The 17,743-nt window shown below is 42.6% G+C and overlaps 2 protein-coding genes across 13 annotated transcripts in view; one reads left to right on the top strand and one right to left on the bottom strand.

Moving 5' to 3' along the window:
• The window catches only part of EZR (ezrin), a 55,943-nt gene extending 45,774 nt beyond the window's left edge, over positions 1 to 10,169 (top strand). For both annotated transcript variants that reach the window (XM_075924547.2, XM_075924546.2), the window contains exons 9-14: positions 4,053 to 4,216; positions 5,666 to 5,796; positions 6,487 to 6,647; positions 6,985 to 7,077; positions 8,780 to 9,034; positions 9,653 to 10,169. In XM_075924547.2, coding sequence (XP_075780662.1) covers positions 4,053 to 4,216; positions 5,666 to 5,796; positions 6,487 to 6,647; positions 6,985 to 7,077; positions 8,780 to 9,034; positions 9,653 to 9,817 — 969 coding nt within the window. In that variant the 3' untranslated portion in view covers positions 9,818 to 10,169. The remainder of the gene's footprint in view (positions 1 to 4,052; positions 4,217 to 5,665; positions 5,797 to 6,486; positions 6,648 to 6,984; positions 7,078 to 8,779; positions 9,035 to 9,652) is intronic.
• Positions 10,170 to 10,862: 693 nt separating this feature from the next.
• SYTL3 (synaptotagmin like 3) overlaps positions 10,863 to 17,743 on the bottom strand; it is a 64,341-nt gene continuing 57,460 nt past the window's right edge. For 10 of the 11 annotated variants that reach the window (XM_075924535.2, XM_075924538.2, XM_075924539.2 and 7 more), the window contains 3 exons: positions 16,447 to 16,555; positions 14,332 to 14,537; positions 10,863 to 12,554 (listed from right to left, as the gene is read on the bottom strand). In XM_075924535.2, coding sequence (XP_075780650.1) covers positions 12,421 to 12,554; positions 14,332 to 14,537; positions 16,447 to 16,555 — 449 coding nt within the window. In that variant the 3' untranslated portion in view covers positions 10,863 to 12,420. The other variant, XM_089777311.1, reaches the window with a different exon arrangement.

Genomic DNA, 17,743 nt, shown 5'->3' with positions numbered 1-17,743 from the left:
GTGCTACATAGTCCTGTTTTTTTTTTCTATCAAAAATAGTCTCTAGAATTCCCTCAGAATCCTATCTGAGGTACTTTCAGAGGTGATGTCTAAGTTATCACTTCTTACACAAATAACTTGAGGTGTTTAACAAAATCTCCTATGGCTTCTCAATTACTTCTCAGAGCATCTGGAGTTGCAAGATGATTGTTTTCTGTTAAAAGCTTCTTGCTGATGCTACTCTAAAACTGAAAATATATAGCATTCTTACCTAAAGATTTTAGGAGTTCTTCACTCCAAAAGTGCGTGTCTCAAACCAGATCATTTCACATTTTGAGTTCTGAAACTTCACAATCATTTGGAGACAGATTGGAGGGCAATTAATACTGCAATTCTGATTCCAAGGAAGGCGGCGAAGTCTTAGATAAGCTTCTAGACTTATTAGAATAGGGAGAAGTAAGGACATGATACTCAAAAAGAGGTAACTTTAAATATAGTACTTGTGTATTTAAAATACATCATAAGCTTGTTTTCTCAGGTAACTAGTGAATTGAGCAATATTGCTATCAGTTTTCAAACAATGAAGAATGGAATAACAGGAATAGATGAGCCTTGTTCTGACAGTGCTGTCAGCTGCTGCAATAGCTCACCTGTCACATCAAACTTGAGGAAAACACAGCTTTTAGAAACAGCTTGGTTTTGGTAGGGCTTTTTGAGAAAATAATTATGGCTACGGAGTTAAAAGCAAGTGACTCAACAAACTGTTTTAACAGCAGGATATTGAAAAACTGTCAGTGAAATCTATCCTTTTCCTAGAAACAAATCTGATTTATACTGCAATTCATGGCAACCATCAAAACACTGCCCCACTGTAAAATTCTCTCCCCCCCCCCCCCCCCCCCCCCCCCGTTCATGCAGGACTTCTCAGCAGGAAAGCCCCTTTTTGATTGCAGTCATACTTCATGCTGGGAACAAAATGTTAATCTCCTGTTTGTGATTCATGGACACAGCTTTTCACCCACACCAGCTGGAAACCTGAATGCATTTAAAATGGAAACTTGCAGGGACTAATACAGTAAAGCTGTTACTGTTGAAAACACCTATTATGTCTGCTCCATTTGGTTTGGAGTGCTTTATATGCCATGGATGCTTCTAATATTCACACTTTGCTAAAGTTGCAGAAGCAGAGGTCTTTTGAGCTTCCAAGGGCAAATTTCCAAAACAAGCACCCAGCCCTGGGTACCAACCTGTAGGAACCCCACATTAAAAATAGGATTGCCATTTTTTTCCTCTTATATTGACAAAACTTTAAGTTTACTAGGAGCAGAGTCTGACTTCTTAGGCACCAGGTTGTGTGGAGACTGAGTCCACATTCAAGGATACTGAATAGAGATGGAAAATTTTGCTAGGTGTCTCATAATGCCATGTAAGAAAGCATCTCTTCATCTCACACTAGGCCAAGGTACCTCTGATTGCAAAACTCCTGGTCTTTTACATGAGTTCTTTCTTCCTTGGTTACAAGGCTATAGATGACAAATGTGGGCTACCATGCATGACTTTAGTATTTACCTTCTTGGGATTGGATAGTGCTTAGAGATGAGGCCATAGCTGCATATAGTACACTTAGCAGTTTGGCTTTTTTTAATTGTTTGCCATATGTGGAAACACAATAATTTACAACTGTAGATAATGCCAGGCATGCCAAAGCCATTGTGGTCTGAATAGTCAGAAAAAACACAGTGCTTGCTTGCAAAGTCTGCATTCTTCAGAGTTGGTATATGAATAGAGTGCAGGCTATATGGTGAAGAGAACGTGTCTTTGCCGGCAGGTTCTTGCTGAATATGGAGACAGATAGGAGCATATTTTATTATTTCTAGAGTCTCTTCCAGTTGTATTAGTCCTATGTCCAAAATAGGTTCTGAACGTTAGGTGTGATTTGGAAGGTTTGGAATGGCTGTCACTCCAACTCCCCCTCTGCAAATGTACAGCTCGAGCTCTCTTCTTGTGTAAATTCAGTTTCACGTGATCACAGAAGGGCATTTCCCAGGTGACTTGTCATTTTATCCATTGGTCTTGTCTTATCGCCCTATGCAAAGCATGCTATGATAGCAGAAATGTAACGCTTTACTTATTGAATAATCAGTGTTTCTTGAGCTAAAAGCCCTACTGAATCTAACTGTTCACAGATCTGGCCCAGTAACAAATAATTCCAGGGCTTTGAGCATAGCCTTACTGAAGAATTTACTTTTGTAGGGTCCAGCTGTTACCTACAGGGAGGGTGAGTTTTGTTCCAATAAATGGATAGTTAGGTGCTGTGTGCTTGATTGGATTTTGTGCCATTCTTGTCAACCCAGAAATCTTTCCCTGTTTAACTCAGGGTATCATTGCTGCATGTAACCCAATATTCAAAGCATTATTCATGTGGAGTTGCAAGTTGGGGAGGATGATAGAGTAGTTCGCTAACTCTCAGCTAGAGCTCTGATCATAGCTCAAATGTTGTGTTTTAAAATGCCATGGAGAGGCAAAGAGAACAATGCAGATGCCATGAATGCAGAAATCCTTGCTCCTGTAAAAACTCCCGAAGTTATTTTTGGTTCAGTAACAAAGTCTCCCATCTTTATTCTAGAGGAAGGAAATAAAGTGTTCCTCCTAGATCAGGGGTGGGCAGTAATTTTTGATGGGGGGGCCACTCCAAAATTTTGGAAAGTGGTCAAGAGCCACACTCTTCCAGGATATTGATGGGTGAAGTACGGGGTCTGGGATGGAAGTTGTGTGCAGAAGGGAGTGTGGGGTATGGAACTGGGGTGTAAAAGGGGAGAATTGGGTCTGGGAGGGAGTTGGGAGGAGGCAGTTGTGACCTAGGGCAGGGGACTGAGGTGCAGGGGTTTAGTTTGTGACGTAGGCTACGAGGAGATTGTGATCTGGGGCAGGAGATTGGGGTGCCAGTTCTGGGAGGGGGTATGGGTGCAGGAGGGGGCAGAAGTTTTGGGTATGTGGAGTGGGGGGGGGGCAGAGGGTTGTGGAAGGGAGGGGCTGGGGTGCCAGAGACAGGCTCTGGCTGAAGGTGGCTTGCTGCTCCACATGGCTCCACTCCAGGAATGAGAGGGAGAGGGAGGGGAAGGGGAAGGCGAATGAGGGGGAGGAGAGAGAAGGCTTCCTACACTGCCCCTGATTCCAGCAAAAATTCTTGCCTCCTATTGGCCAGAAACTGAGAGATTGGCTAATGGCAGCTAAGAGATTTTGCTGGGGGGCGGGAACAGCATGAAGTCTCCCTTCTTCTCCCCAGCTGTCTGGAGTGGAGAACAGCCGGCTTTCTAAAACGTGAACTGACTTCTGATTAAGGGTTCTGGCGAGGGGGATGTGGGCTGGATCCGTCCTGCTGGCAGCCTCTTGCCCATCCCTGTCCTAGATGAAAGGGGGGGAGGGAAGAGGAAGGCTCCATGAATTCTTGATGGTGGCACTTCAGAAGTTGTTATGGACAGTCACTTGTCACAGTGATGGTTCCATTAGTGAATAGCTACACTCATGCATATTTTAGATTTTGCACCTGTGTAGAGATACCATGCTGGATCTTGCAGCAAATATTGATAGTTATTGTGGCTGGACTCTCCAGTATTGGAGACTTTTTGTGACACTGTAAAATTTATAGCTATGCAAGTTAAGATAAAGATGCTAAATATATTGCTTCAGCGTGTAACATAATAGATTCCCTTCTGTTCCTTGGAAGCTATCTTCCCACACTTCTAATCATCTGTGCCTCCTGAACCATCCCTACCCCATGTAAAGTATGTCTTGGTACAGTTGGCTGAGGGTGCTGAGACTTTTCATCTTTATCTAAAGAAAAAGATGATGATAGGGTTTAAGACTCCAAGTGAGAAGGATCGGAGATCTGACTTACAGCTGTAAGTCCTAGGGTATATTTCAGTATATATGCCTGTGCATACCTTTGGATTGTAGTAGGGCAGCAGCCATGTGACTGGTCTGCCTACAATAAATTAGAAGTGCTTTATCTCCTTCCATAGGAAACCATTGCCTCATGGACTGGATTCCATTGCTCTTTGTCTCTTCCCTAGGATTTTGTGTTTTATGCACCTCGTCTAAGAATTAATAAGAGGATCCTGCAGTTGTGCATGGGCAACCATGAGCTGTACATGCGCCGCAGGAAGCCTGACACCATTGAGGTCCAACAGATGAAGGCTCAAGCCCGTGAGGAGAAACACCAGAAACAGATGGAAAGGTGAGCTGAACTGGACAGAGGAGGGTGAGAGATGAGGGGAAAGGTGGGTGACCTGAACGGTAGCAAAGTAATAAGGTAAAGCATGTTAGTTGTGATGACAGCTGAATAGGAGCAGTAGGGCGGGGTTCCACCAAAGCAGGTGCCCTCCCACCTTAGACTGAGGGAGGTACCTGGCCCTAAATTCTAACTTACAAGAGAACATTGACTACATGGAGAAGAAACCATTCAAAAGAACATGGGAATTGCTAGACTGGCCCAGACCTGAAGTTCATATGACAGTATCCTGTCTGACAGCAATCGGTAACAAGATCCTTGAGAGGAAAATATAAGAAACTGTAGAGAGGACAGTAACAGAATAAGCTATGCATAGAGAGGTTTCCTCCTACCACCATTTCTTGGCTTCTATGCCAGAGTATGAGTCTGTCTAATGTACCTGTAGTTACTCTTCTTATCCGCATGGATTTCTAATCCCTTTCTCAAATTCTGCAAAAATCTTGGCCTCAATGATAACTAGAGACAGATAGGTCTGTGGCTTGATAGTTCCCCTAGAAAACAGTTACCTGTTGTCAGTTTTTCCGCTGCTGCTGCGTTTCATCTTGTGGTAGGAGAGGCTAAATAGAATCATGTGACTTGTCTAAGCTTTTTGTTACTTTATATATTTCTAGCAGGTCTTTTGTTCAACTCTGGAGCCATTTAGTTAGAGCAATCTTCTCAATGGCTCTCTATCTGGAAGTGTTTACATGTTGTGCTAAAAGTGATCATAAGCAAGGTGGGTGAGCTAATACCTTAATTGGATATTACCTCGCGTACCTTGTATGTCCAATGTCCTGACACTAACGGGGGCACAACTATGCTATATCTGATCATTTTTGTCAGCTGTCTCCAGTGGAGTAGTATTACCCACAGCATCTAGGACGTATTTCTCAACCTTTTTTTTTTTTTTTTTTTAAATAGAGTATCCCTTTTAAAAAAACCTATTATAAATACCCCCAGTACCTACAGTTTTCAAGCACACACTTTTTCTTCTATCATTGCAACACATTTGTTTAAACAATTTAATTGTAGCCGGGTGGGCGATGACATTTTTGGGTGTAAAAAGTACAAAAATAATAAAACACTGTAAAACTTAAAACAAAAATTCAGTTTTCTCCAAATTTCAGTTGTTGACATACCCTCTCCCCCCAGATTTCTCGAGTACCCCTGAGGGTACTTGTACCACTGGTTGAGAGACACTGATCTAGGACATCTATATTTATACAGAACCTAGCACATAACTAGAACAAAGACCGCTCCTGCCTCCAATGACACTGACATAACTTTTGACTGCCATTGCAAATTGAGCAGAGGCTTTTCAGAGCTACCCAAGCCCCCTGCAGCATTGATGCAGTTTAGTGGAGCAAGCAAACTCCTGCCTTTCTGGGTTCTAAACATAAGTTATTTCTCCAACAGGCAACAGTTGGAAAATGAGAAGAAAAAGAGAGAGACCATTGAAAGAGAAAAGGAGCAGATGTTGAGGGAGAAAGAGGAGCTGATGGTGAGACTGCAAGAATACGAAATAAAGACCAGGAAGGCTGAGAAAGGTAAAGGGCTTGGCAAAGGACAGCGGGAAGGTTACAGGTGATCCCACATGTGTTTTGCCTGTCCACTTTGTATTGTGGTGATGTGGCTTGGCAGGTGCCCATATGTGCAGCACAAAACAGACTCCTACCAGTGCGTCGGTAGGCATGTATAACTATAGGAACAGTGACATCTTTCCTTTTCAGTGTAGTGTATAGAGGAAGTAGATGTGAAATGACTCCCCACCCCACCTTTTTTTTTTTTTTGGTCTGGGAACTGAGGGATAAAACTGGAGGTTGGCTTTCACCTATGAGGAAGGTGTAATATGACTGCTTCCAGTAGAGAAGGTGATTCATATATTGTTCAAGTAGCTTTTAATGGTCCCTCCCTTAACTGCCCTGCCAAGGACACTTGATTCATTAACAAGACATCAATGAAATCTGGAGTTTGTTTCCTCCCTACCGCCCAACCTCCAATATATAAAGTGATATGGAGGATCGGAAGCAGCATCCCTACTCCCTACACTGGTGTTCTAAGACTTTGGAGTTGTCCTATTTTCCTCAATATGGACTAAAACCCACAGTTGCTTTCATTGACAAAATACGGCAAAGCGAGTATTCATGTTCTAGATAAACTATGGTTTTTTTAAAGAGGTTAGTTAAACCCAGTGATTTATTGCATTCCTCTTCCTTTACATTCCCCTTCATTTACAGAGCTCTCAGATCAGGTGCAAAAAGCCCTTCAGCTTGAGGAAGAGAGGAGACGAGCGGAGAAGGAAGCTGAGCGCCTGGAGACTGAGCGATTGGCTGCTCTCCAAGCCAAAGAAGAGCTGGAGAAGCAAACTGTTGACCAGATGAAGAGCCAGGAACAGCTGGTAGGAACCATAAGCATTTTGAGGCTTAGCATATTAAACCTTGAGTTAACATAGGCTCTCACTACTGCATGTGTTTTAAATGAAGCCTTGAGTACAAGAAAATGATCCATTAGGCCAGAGGAAGCAGTGCGGTAGCATAATCATGGAATCAATCTTCAACTGGGAAACTTTTCAAATGATATACAGAGTAAGTGCAAACTGCCCATAACTTAAAGGTGTGTTTATCTCAGTGGCAGTTTCTATTCACAAAATCATGTAACATTTGGGTCATGTTTCTCATTCACAAAAGCATTACTGAAAGAGCTCCAAGTATAATTCTAGCCTTGCTATTCAATAGGCTGCAGAGCTTGCAGAATACACAGCCAAGATTGCTCTTCTGGAAGAGGCAAGGAAGCGTAAAGAGAATGAGGTTGAAGAATGGCAACACAGGGTGAGTTTCTTTAAACTTGAGTTGGTACACTTTTACTAACCTGCTTAGCCTTGTACAACACTTGTAAAAAAGAGAATCTTTATTAAAGCCAGAATTGAAATGCTGAATTTGTGAATGTGGCTGTTAGTTTGAATACAAAGTTCAATGTGTAATCTCCCTCCTCCAACAAATCTGACTTCTCTGAACAGTGAGCTATAGAACAGCTTTGAATAGAGTCTTCACTATGAAATCATGATCATAATGTATTTGTGCATCTTAGGAGGCATGTTCTTGTATGAAAGAATTGAATGAAAGCGAGAGAAATGGATACAGTGTAACAGCAGTAATGTAATAGTCCCAATAACTTTGCTCTTGGCAAGTGCCTTCTTTTGGACTTGACTCGGGATGCAGCAGAAGTGAGAGCAAATCTGGAAGATCCCTAATTGTGTAGTTATTTGTTTTTAACACATGTTGTTGGCACATTACATCTGAAAAATGTGTTCTCACTCTCTTTAGTTTCCTATTGACTTTGTTATTTTGCACCTCTAAGAAAATAACCCTGCAATATTTTGTTAAAGAATAATTATACAGAAGCAAATGTGTAGGGTTGCCAGGTATCGGTTTTGAACCAGACAGTCAAGTATTTGAGCTTTCTGTCCGGGAAACAAATTGAGAAAATATTGGACATATAAATGTCTGGTATTTTCTAATTAAGTTTTATTATTATCATGAGTATCAGTATGTAGTTGCGTACTGCCTGGCTGGTAGACATGCTCACACTTCGTGAGTGTGTCTACCAGCCAGGCAGTACGCAACTACACAGCAGAGAGGAGGGGGCCGGGGCGGGATGGAATCCCCAGGGCTGGACTTGCCCGTGCTCTCTGCCGGTACTGTGCACAGGATGGGCAGCACCCCCGGGACCTGCGTGCGCCCGAGCCAGCCCTGCTCCCTGCCAGCTGGTCCCTCCTCGATCTGAGATCAAGTGTGTCCAGTATTTTTTTGAAACCATCTGGTAACCCTACAAATGTGTGTTCTTATTTCTCTTAAACACTGGTGAGAGATTTGAGAAGTACAATTCCATAATTTAGGGAGATGCATTTCTCCCTGTATGGACTTCCCAGCTAAGGCTGGCCAACAGCTTCTCTTTATATGAAAAGTAGTACAGGTTGAACCTCTGTAGTCTGGACTTCCCTACTCCAGAAACCCCCTGATCCAGCATCATCAGTATCCCTGTGGATGCTCAGGGGCTGGAACATTCACAGGGGAAAACTAGTGGGCTGGGGCAAGAAGTATTGCCAGACTAGGCAAGAGGGGAGCCCTGATGGCAGGGACAGCATTGACTTCCCTGATCTGGCAAATTCCCTGGTTCAGGATCAGTCAGGTCCTGAGGGTGCCAGACAGGCAGGTTTATGCTGTATGTTAAAATTCCACATTCTTTTACAATACCAGTTCTCCTCTAGGCATTGTTACATGTTGGAGGAAGTCTCTTTACTTAGTGAAAATTTATATTGGCTTCCTCGACCGTCCTAATAAAACTTTTAAAAACTCACTGTAGCAAAGAGTACATTGAGAGTATTTTTCTAGCTTAGCAAATACCTAGCTATTCTAAAAGTATCCCTTTCTGTCCCTTTCCTTTGGGTGCTACAGCCTGTTCATTGAGCTGGATTTAGGTAAACTGTACATGTCTGCTTTTGGGCCCATTTTTTGTTTCTGTTTTTAAAAGGCCAAGGAAGCCCAAGATGACCTGGTGAAGACAAAAGAAGAGCTACATTTGGTAATGACTGCCCCACCTCCTCCTCCACCAGCCCCTGTCTATGAACCAGTGAATTACCATGTCCATGATAACTTGCATGATGAAGGAACAGAATATTCAGGCTACAGTGCAGAGTTCTCAAGTGAAGGCATTTTGGGTGATCGCAATGAAGAGAAACGCATTACTGAAGCAGAGAAGAATCAGCGTGTTCAGAGGCAATTGATGGTAAGAAAATTATTGGGGGGAACAAATCTAAAGTTGTTGAAAACTGTTGTGTTTAAAGTGGGGTATGTAAAATAGTGTAGGCTCATCTTTATGAAAACTTAGTGTACAGCAAGGAGGGTGTAAAATTTGCGGCATGAGGACCCTGCTACTGCACACCATATGTTTGTGGTGCACTTTGGCCTACTGCTGGGAACTGTACTGTGTGCTGCAGAACTGTTAGTGCATGATAGGAGGGTCTGTGTGGCCAGTAAGCATGTGGTAGATTTAATGCTGGCAAGTCAGGGTGTAAATCTCCATGTAGGGAGCCCTATGAGAAGTCTTGGACCTAAAGCTGTCTGTGCTTGTGCTTTAACATGATTGATTTTTTTTTTCATGTAATTCCTATGGGCTTAGACTGGGGCTCTATTCAAATAGCTAGTGTTCAATCAGTACATTTTTAATACTCAAAATGTCCAGAGCTCCTGTTCACTCACTTTTCTCAGTGCTCTTCTGTGTACCACGTATGTGGGCAAATGCCTCTAAAACATCATTAATGTTTGACTCTTATCTAACTCTCTTTAGATGCAAGTTCTTTCATGTAAGATCCAGATTTGTAACACCTTGTACTTAATGTTGCAGACACTGACAGATGAGCTGGCCCAGGCCAGGGATGAAAACAAGAAAACCCACAATGACATGATCCACACAGAGAACATGCGACAGGGACGTGACAAATACAAGACACTGAGACAGATCCGGCAAGGCAACACCAAGCAGAGAATCGATGAATTTGAGGCCATGTAAGCGCACTTTACAGACAAGAAAGCAAGACTATGGGAAAGGCAGATCTTAGCATATGTTCTGCCTTTTCTGAGGGGTCACTGTACAACATCTAAATATCTATAAATATAAAATGTTCTAAACTTAGAGAATCTCCCTTCAGTTTTTACTATTCAAATGTTGTGACTGTCCACTGAGTCTGTCAACCAAGCAATGTAATCCTGGTAACTTTAACTCGTTCATATACTAGTGCCAAAAGGCCTAAAGTCACATCTGTTTGGTTTGTTTTCAAGCAGGGTTTACTTTAATACTACATCCTTCTATTCATAAATATATATGCTGTGATAGGTTGTACATCTGGATTCAGTTTTTTTTTTTAAATGAAAACAATGCTGTTAGGTGAATTTTGTGCCATATCTTTGCATTCTGTAGTACAGCATATAGTCAGACTAATTCTGCTTTGTCAGCAAAGATCTGCAGGTCTTTGTTTATAATTTTACTAAATGGTACCAGCAGAGCGATCTGAAAATCGGTTGTTTCTGCATAAGTGTGAGCGCTCTTTTTTTTTTTTTTCTTTGTTACTCTGTTCAATTGGAGATATTCTGGCAGTGATCACTCAGAAGAAATGCAGTATAGGAACACTCTTTGATACCCTCCTTGCATAGGTAGGCAAATATATTCTGTTGGACTCATACTTGATGATATACTCCAGCTTAATTAATGATCAGCTGTAGTGTAGTATTTATATATAGATATATGGATTGTAACACTAGTTTAAAAAGGGAAAAAGTTTTGCTCTGTATATTTTGTTACCTTTTTCAGATTTATTAAAATGAACTGCACATGTAAAATTTGCCTAAACAATATACTTAAGTCTGTGCTACAGAAGCAGTGTATGAAATGATTATTTGCTATAAAACGTTATCTGTAAAGATGACCTTTTTACTTCAAAGAAAATTGTGATATGCACATGATTCAGTATATACAATCTTACTGCACCTATTTTTTCTAACAAATTTTCTAATTTTTTAAATATTTGATTTAATATTTCAGACTCCAACTATGAAGGGACTCTTTGTTTATATCCCCCTTGTGTTCTGTCCATTAAAAGAGCATTTATCGATTTCCATTTACCTTCTCCCCATATTTGAAAATTTGTTAAAGGTCACCGTATATTGTTGGTTTTGCTCCTCCATTCACTACACCTATTCTGCTTTATACTCTTAACATTAAACTTTTATAGCAAAGTGTTGTGAGTTTTTTTGCAACACATGAATATAAATAAAAGATCTGCGAGGTAACAAAGGATTTGAAGTTCAGTGTGTTTTGTGGGGTGTTTAATCCCAGCACAGCAGTGCACTGTATGATAAAACTACAGTGTAGCTTTTGTATATCTCACTTTTGAACTGTTGTATTTGCAGCTTTACAGGGTGAAGGAAGTGTGTGCGTGCATGAGTGTGCATGCGCTTTAGTGGCGCAGTCTTTAACCAAATGCAGGCAAGGCTTTGGCCAAACAGTGGGCCTGTGCACTCCCCCGATAATGGCAAGACTCTGGAGTGGGTTGTGAGGCAGGCATTGAGAGGGGTGCCCCATTTCTGAGAGCAAGAAAATAGTTGCATCACTAACCACTCTCAGGCCCCTCCTGCAGCTACCTATGCCCAGTCCTAGGGCAACTTCTATCACAGAACCAAATTCTGGGGATGCTGAGAAGTGACATTTCTGCAGCCCTTCTGAAATCGCTGTACAGCTCCGAGCATTTCCAAACCTCTGCAGGCCAGGAAGTAAACAGTAGTAGCCCTCATCCATGGGTTTGGCAACACCAGCTCTAAGATATTGATATTCCACAGATTGCTAGCTGGCTGAACACCAACTAACTCACAATAATAGATTAAGTGTTTTTCTTGTTAGCTATTTTAGGAGTTGTTACAATGATGGGGAGTTATTAATGGCATCTTTCTTTAAACATGTATGGGGGGGAAAACTAAATCTCTGCTCCAGAGCATTTGATCTTGAGTCAGACTCCCTAACATGCATGTTCCATTGTCCCTCCCTTCCTCTGTACTGCATGCCAAACTCTCTTGCAGTCCCAAGCTAGTAAAGTAACTAACATTTGGGGGGCAAGGGGAGAAAATACCTTGTGCTTTTTCTCTCTCCCTCCTGCAATCTCCTTCTTAACTTTTTTAAAACAATTTGGAAGCTCCAGCCTTGCTTCTAATGGTTTCCTAAGGAAACATGAAGAAATTTCACCTGTACTTTAACTGCAGTAACTCAGGAATTACAACTTCCCCTTTTGTAATGCATACTGCAATAATGCATAATTTAATCCCCAAAACACCACCACCTTTGAGCTGGCTGCTGTTGATGTATATCGTACTGGAACTGCTCACACTGAAATAGCCCATAGGAGTTTTTAAATTAAATGCTCTTTGGAGTGTAACGGTTTAATATTTATTAGTTTTATAATGATTCTAGTTACACAGCTCTGTTTCCCCTTATATCTTCTTGAAGGATACATTTCTTTCTAGAAGGCAAGAGTGACCACGGAATATGCCATGCTGCTTAACGTTGAGGGCAATACTTGCTTCCGCATGTGAGCAGTTGGAAAGGATGTTTCTGTCACATGGTTGCTATTGGGATTTTAAAATGTCTATATTTGAATGCAGTGTAAGTGTAATATCTATCCAAACGTTTGGGTTGCTGAGAATTTTCTGCCACTGAAGTTTTGATTGGGAGTCTGAATCCAGGATGCCAGATGGTTCTTCTATAAGAAAGTTGAAACAACAAGATAAGGCCTTATGTACATAAAATAATAACTCTTTACTTTCTGCCTGACTAAAGTAATCTCTATTCTCCATTTCCTTATAATGCTTAGTCTCATTATATAACTCCTCCTCGGACATAAGTGTAAAGCTATTTAATTCAGTACAGTGAAGACACCATATATTTGGAACAATCTGGAATTTGAATTCTACAGTGAGGACCCTGGTTTCTGTGGCACTCTAGTGCTGCAGATTGGAAATGCTGTGATGGCTCCATTTAAGTAGAAGTGTGTGTAACATTCAACCTTACAAAATCAGACACAAATATTGTCATAGTATTTATATTCCAAATGGCTTATAAATTACTTGGTATGAATTAAAGCATTTTTTTAGGAATGGCAAGGAGTCCTGTGGCACCTTTATAGACTAACCAAAGTGTTGGAGCATAAGCTTTCGTGGGCAAAGACCCGCTTTGTCACATGCATCTGACGAAGTGGGTCTTTGCCCACGAAAGCTTATGCTCCAACACTTCGGTTAGTCTATAAGGTGCCACAGGACTCCTTGCCGCTTTTGCAGATTCAGACTAACACGGCTACCCCTCTGATACTTGACATTTTTTTCAGGAAGATATGCTGTATTTATATTTCAGTGTATGCTATAAATCATTGGCTGTCTGAAATTTTATATTGTACTGACTTCATTAATATTTTTATTTCTATGTATTTGAGTTTCTTGTACCCGGGCTAAGGGTGTAAGAGTAGTAGACTACCCGATAAGTCTAGACTTATCAAGTTGATTTCTTGTGTTTTCCCTCACTTGCTGCATCTATCTTAAAAGCCTGTTCCCCCCCCAGCACCATCTTTGCAGGTGCAGGGGCAGCACAGGCTCAGTGGGGAACCCGGCACTAGTGATGTCTGCTTCAGTCCCTACTCATGCTGGACGCCCTGCTGTACCTTCCCTCCCCTTACTGACTACTTGAGAAGTCAATGGAAATTTCAGCAATAGTCAATTAGCTGATAAATTTTGATTAAACATCCCTATTTTGGGTTAGGATGATTTGACAAGCAACCATTGGTTGGAATAGTGGTTGTGGTCAAATGTTAAATGAGGCTCTTCCACACTTCCTGGTATAGCCCAGGGAGCGGTTGGTAATGCCAGACAATGCTCAAGCAGAGGTTTTGGAAAGGGGGAGAAAAAAGTTCTACCCTTGCCTCTTCCAATATAAATTATGCAGAAGTTACTTTTGTATGATCTAATCATTATCTAGAGAGGCCCCAATTGAGCAAACACTTAGACACATGTTAAACATTATGAATATCTGATTGAATGAGCCTCACAAGTGAAAGGTTGTATTTCCAGGCTTGGACCCACTCCCACTTCTTTCTGCAAACTTGTCCTCCATACCTACCTCTGTCACCACTCTCTAAGAAAATAACCACTGGAGACTGGACAGGCAGCTGAAGAGAGCTAGCACCTATTTTATCTGTCATTATTTTAAAATCACACTTGTATCTGTATCAGGCTGCCCCTACCTTCCTTTGGTCTGCTGCCTGTGCTTTTAGGCTCTGTACCCAGACCAGCTGTTATGGCCAGATGCCACTCTTCCAATGTGATGCATGTACATAAGCATTCACACACTCAAGGCCTAAGACTGAAGCACTTCAGGCTGAGCGCTGTTTCTTTGTGGTTTTGCACAGCACCAGTCTTGCTACTGCATTGTAAATAATTAGTATTGTGTAAAATGAGCACTGAAGTGTTTCCATTTTTCATAAGACTTACTTGTGCTAAGCCTGGCTCCCCCTAGGAACTGGTCAGCTGAGCCAAAAGATGCCTGGTCCCAGACACCCAAGTCCAGATGAGATTGCCATAACTGAGATGCAGTCACACCATCAAAAACAAACAGGTGCTTCCACTCAGGGGAGGCTTCTTTCTTCAGCACAGGAGACTTCTGTCTGATCTTACTTTGGTCTGGGAGAGTGAGACAACTTCCAAAAGGAGTTTAAAAAAAAAGGCATTCAGTGACCTAATAGATATTACCATGCTCACCTCAGCTCTAGGTGCATCTCAGTCAAGAGGGAAACACTGAGGGTTACATGGGCACAACCCTATACAGTGAAACTTTTGTTATCTGGCACTCTGTTAACAAGAAAACTTTGTCAGCCAGCCTTGCCCCCAACCACACAGGCCTGGCTTATCATAATTAGTACTACTTAAAGATGATTGGCTTACATTTCTATTTTGAGTTAAATAAAAAAATAAGACCAACTACCTCACACTAAAAAACTACCAATATTAAAAACTTGTTTTAATATTATTGCCAGGGCTCACCTGTGGCCAGTAGCTATTACCAGCTAGCGAGTAGCTACAGACATAGCAGAGCACTGCCAGGGAGAGGGAAGTGCAGCAATTCTCACCGCTGGGCTGCCTACGTGCAGCTGCAGCACGAGGAGGCGGGTCGCAAGCCAGAGGGCAGGACACCCGCAGATGCCAAGATGCTGGCGTGACATCACGGCCAGCGACTGCTGGATTCAAAAAGGCTCCCGCAGCCCCACAAACTGGAAGGCAGAAGCCGGGGAAGGGGAAGGCACCAAGGGACAGGGTGGAGGAGAGACAAATGCCAGGGGGCCTAGTGGAGACAATGAGGAAAAGGGCAGGAGGGGAGCTGTCAGTGGGAGGGGGGACAGGGTGATGCTGGGAGAGGTGAGGGTAAGGGCATTGGAGGTTGGCAGTGCTGGGAGAAGGCGTGTGGGCATGAGGAAGGCAGGAATGGAGCAAGGCATGTGTGAGGGCACGGGCATCAGGAAAAAAGAGGGCCAAAGGGGGTGGGGCAGTGAGGGAAGGGGTACCAGGAGGGTGCAGGTGCCAGGGAATTCTGGGGGTAAAGCAAAAGGGCAGACACCTGCAGGGGAGGGACTAGCGCCAGAGGAGAGGCAGGGCAGGTGTGTTGAGGGAGGTGTTAGGAGAAGGGATGAGGAGGGGGTAGCTCACATGATCAGAGTGGGGCTACTGGAGGAGTGGGCACAGGGGAGAGAGAAGGGCTGGTGGAAGAGGGAAGGTCTCAGGAAGGCTGAGGGCAGTGAAAAGGGCAGGAGTCAGAACAGCAGGTGAGGAGTTGGGGGGGCAGCAGGCACCAGGGAGCTGATGGAGCAAGGGGAGGAGACATGGCAGCAGAGGGAAAAGGTAGAGATTTATAGGGTATTTATTAATAGAGTGATATTTATTAATATTTATTAATGTATTAGTAATTACTGTTATTATTATTAGGAATTTATGCCATTAAAAACACTTGGGAGGGGGAGGGTGGCAAGTCTTTTTTGGTCTGGCACGTAGGGTTTTGCAGAATTTGTTGAGCCATAATTATTGTCCATTGAATTTTCCTAGGTTGATGGGACCCTCAGATAACTGAAATTTTTAGATAATCAGCATGCCCTAATCCCCAAGTTTGCCAGATAACACAGGTTTTACTGTAATTCATTTTGCAACAGCACAGCTCAAAGCATGAATTAAGAGGACAGGAGCGGTCCCCTTCTTCGCTGTTTATAATCACAGGTCCTAGGTATTTTCCTGTTACTGCTCAGAACTTGATATTTAAACACTTCTGCAACTGTGAAACCTCCGTTCAAAGCAGAGATTAAGGGGTGGGAGGCTCCTCTAATCCTAAATCTGTCTGAACAGGGCCTAAGGGTCAGACTGTGGCCCTTTTCCTTACACTGTGGCAAGTACTGCAGTTTCAGAAGCTACTTGGGTAAGTGCTTACCATCGTGCGCAATCTGGCTCCAGACTCCTGTGTGAGACTTACTCGATCTTCGCACTGGCACTAATTTTTAGCTGGATGCAGAAGTGGGCAAAGGTTTTAAAACATTCTAAAACGTTTGTGTTAAATCTCAAACATACCCTTTAACAAACGAATTCAAAGTGCCACCACATCTCACTACAGGCAAGTTCTTGGCTCCAAGCACCACAAGGTGAAGCTGGCCAGCAGCAGATGCTTGGTCTTCTCTCCCTAAAATAGAAACACTGCTTACTTCGTGACCATGTTGGTAAATGGTTGGCTAGTTAACACTGGGCTAAAGGAAGGAAAAAGATACTAAGCACTGCTGCCCTGAAGTGAGGAAGTATCATGTGCTTACTAAACTGCAGAGAGATTTTAGACAACAGGAAAGGTTTGAAGACATTTTTACTGAGTGTGATTTTAAAAAATGGAGGAAGAGAAGGAGGAAGACCAATGGTTTGGCCAGAAAGCTTCAACATGACCACGCCCCCAACTGCACCTGCAGAGATGAGAAGGGAACAATGTACTCCCCACGGTATTACTCTGAGGCAGTAATAGTAGGAGGAGGGGCAGTTGGCACAACCCACAACATAAGGGGGATATGTGTGTGCGTGCGGCACGCACACATGCGTGAGAAAAACACATACATAGGTGAGTGAAGAAAGGGAAGAGGTAGCATGAGGGAGAGGGAGGACTGAACCAAGATGGGAATGCTGAATGAGATGGAGTGAAAAGAGATAGGGATCCAGGGAACAGAAGAAATAAAACGTAACTGACTTGATCCTTCCACTAATTCCATCCTGCCTCTGTGTCTAAGATATCTGCAGTAGGAGGCTAACAACAGTCAATGTAGCACCTATGGAACTCTATTCTGCAGTGCTTACTACTACCCAGAGAGCTAAAACATGTGAAGATGTCCCAGTCATCAATCCTCTCCAGTTCTTCCTTCCTTCATCAGTGAATGCACCCTTTCCAGAAAGGGAATCCCAGTTAGAATAAAAAGTTAAACAAACATAAAACTCTGTTAAGGAGAAAATTCCTGTGAAGGAGAGAGCTCATAGTCAAAGCTGATAGGCTAACTCCAGAAGGGTCCTTGAGTGGAATAACTGGCCTGCTACAGCTCAGAGTTCATTATGCAAAAGCCACTTTACTAAAGCACTATATTTTTATTTGCTTTTGTTGGTGTGTAAAGGAGAAAATGTGAGACTGACGAGTCTAGAATTCAAATCATTTTACCACGTTTTTGTTTTACCTTACAAGGGTTCTAATCAATTATTTAATCACAACTCAATACATGCTACAATATGTAGGAACTATTTAGTCAAGCAGAAATAAACTCCCATGTTGGCAGTGTTTATACCCAGATGCCCACACACAAACATTGCCTCCATGCTTTTATAGCAAGGATAACGCATATAT

Source organism: Pelodiscus sinensis, chromosome 3, assembly GCF_052426305.1.
Source record: "Pelodiscus sinensis isolate ZL-2025 chromosome 3, ASM5242630v1, whole genome shotgun sequence".
Classification (NCBI taxonomy): domain Eukaryota; kingdom Metazoa; phylum Chordata; order Testudines; family Trionychidae; genus Pelodiscus; species Pelodiscus sinensis.
The sequence above is the reverse complement of the archived record's forward strand: the minus strand, read 5'-3'. Positions and strand labels throughout refer to the sequence as shown.